This window comes from Neophocaena asiaeorientalis, unplaced genomic scaffold (assembly GCF_003031525.2).
Source record: "Neophocaena asiaeorientalis asiaeorientalis breed wild unplaced genomic scaffold, Neophocaena_asiaeorientalis_V1.1 scaffold1, whole genome shotgun sequence".
NCBI classification, from domain to species: Eukaryota; Metazoa; Chordata; class Mammalia; order Artiodactyla; family Phocoenidae; genus Neophocaena; species Neophocaena asiaeorientalis.
Genome location: NW_020171981.1, coordinates 2,227,870 through 2,228,602, shown reverse-complemented (window position 1 = coordinate 2,228,602; position 733 = coordinate 2,227,870). Strand labels below are relative to the sequence as shown.

Genomic DNA, 733 nt, shown 5'->3' with positions numbered 1-733 from the left:
ACCCCGCCGCCCCGCTCTCTCCGCCTCTTCCCATTGTCCTCTGCTTGTTTTCTGCAGGGTCTGACAATGAATCAGATGAAGAAGTTGTTGGGAAGAAAGGCTTCTCTGCCCAGGTATCTGGCTGCCTACCCCGCCCCGGGTGGGCACCCTGGAGGAGGGGCCAGTGGTGCGCTCAGCCAGGTGGGCAGGGGCTTCCCAGCGGAGGGTAGACCTTAGGCAGCCTGAATGCCAGTCTGTGTCCATCTGGGTGTGTGCCCCACTGCCGGTCAGGCCCACCGGTCTGTTTCCTGCCTGGGGCCCGACGGTAGCAGCCGCAGCCACGGCACCTGGTCCCAGGAAGCCTGCAGGGCCCAGGAGACCAGCCCAGACCCGGCATCTGGACATCTGGCTGAGTCAGGCTTCCCACCCAGCCCGGTGCAGAAAGAGCAGGTGGGGTGCAGACCCCAGGCTGACCCCTTCCTGACTCCCATCCCTGGCCAGGAACGGGAGTACATCCTCCAGGGGAAGGAGGCTATGGCGGTGGTGGACCAGATCTTGGCCCAGGAGGAGAACTGGAAGTTTGAGAAGAATAATGTAAGAAACCTGTCTCCCACCTGATCCTGAGGGTTTTCCTGTGGGGAGTTTTCCCTCCCTTGTCTGAGGCCTGAGAAATAAGCCCAAAGATTGCACGGGCTGAAACCATATTCCTAACCCCGGGAGAGGGGGCTGAGCCCTGGGGTCAGCCACTTGGTTG

General features: G+C 61.7%; 1 protein-coding gene across 2 annotated transcripts in view; it reads left to right on the top strand.

Moving 5' to 3' along the window:
* Window positions 1–733, top strand: part of STARD3 (StAR related lipid transfer domain containing 3) — a 22,486-nt gene that overhangs the window by 17,119 nt on the left and 4,634 nt on the right. For both annotated transcript variants that reach the window (XM_024743267.1, XM_024743257.1), the window contains exons 8-9: window positions 58–113; window positions 481–573. In XM_024743267.1, coding sequence (XP_024599035.1) covers window positions 58–113; window positions 481–573 — 149 coding nt within the window. The remainder of the gene's footprint in view (window positions 1–57; window positions 114–480; window positions 574–733) is intronic.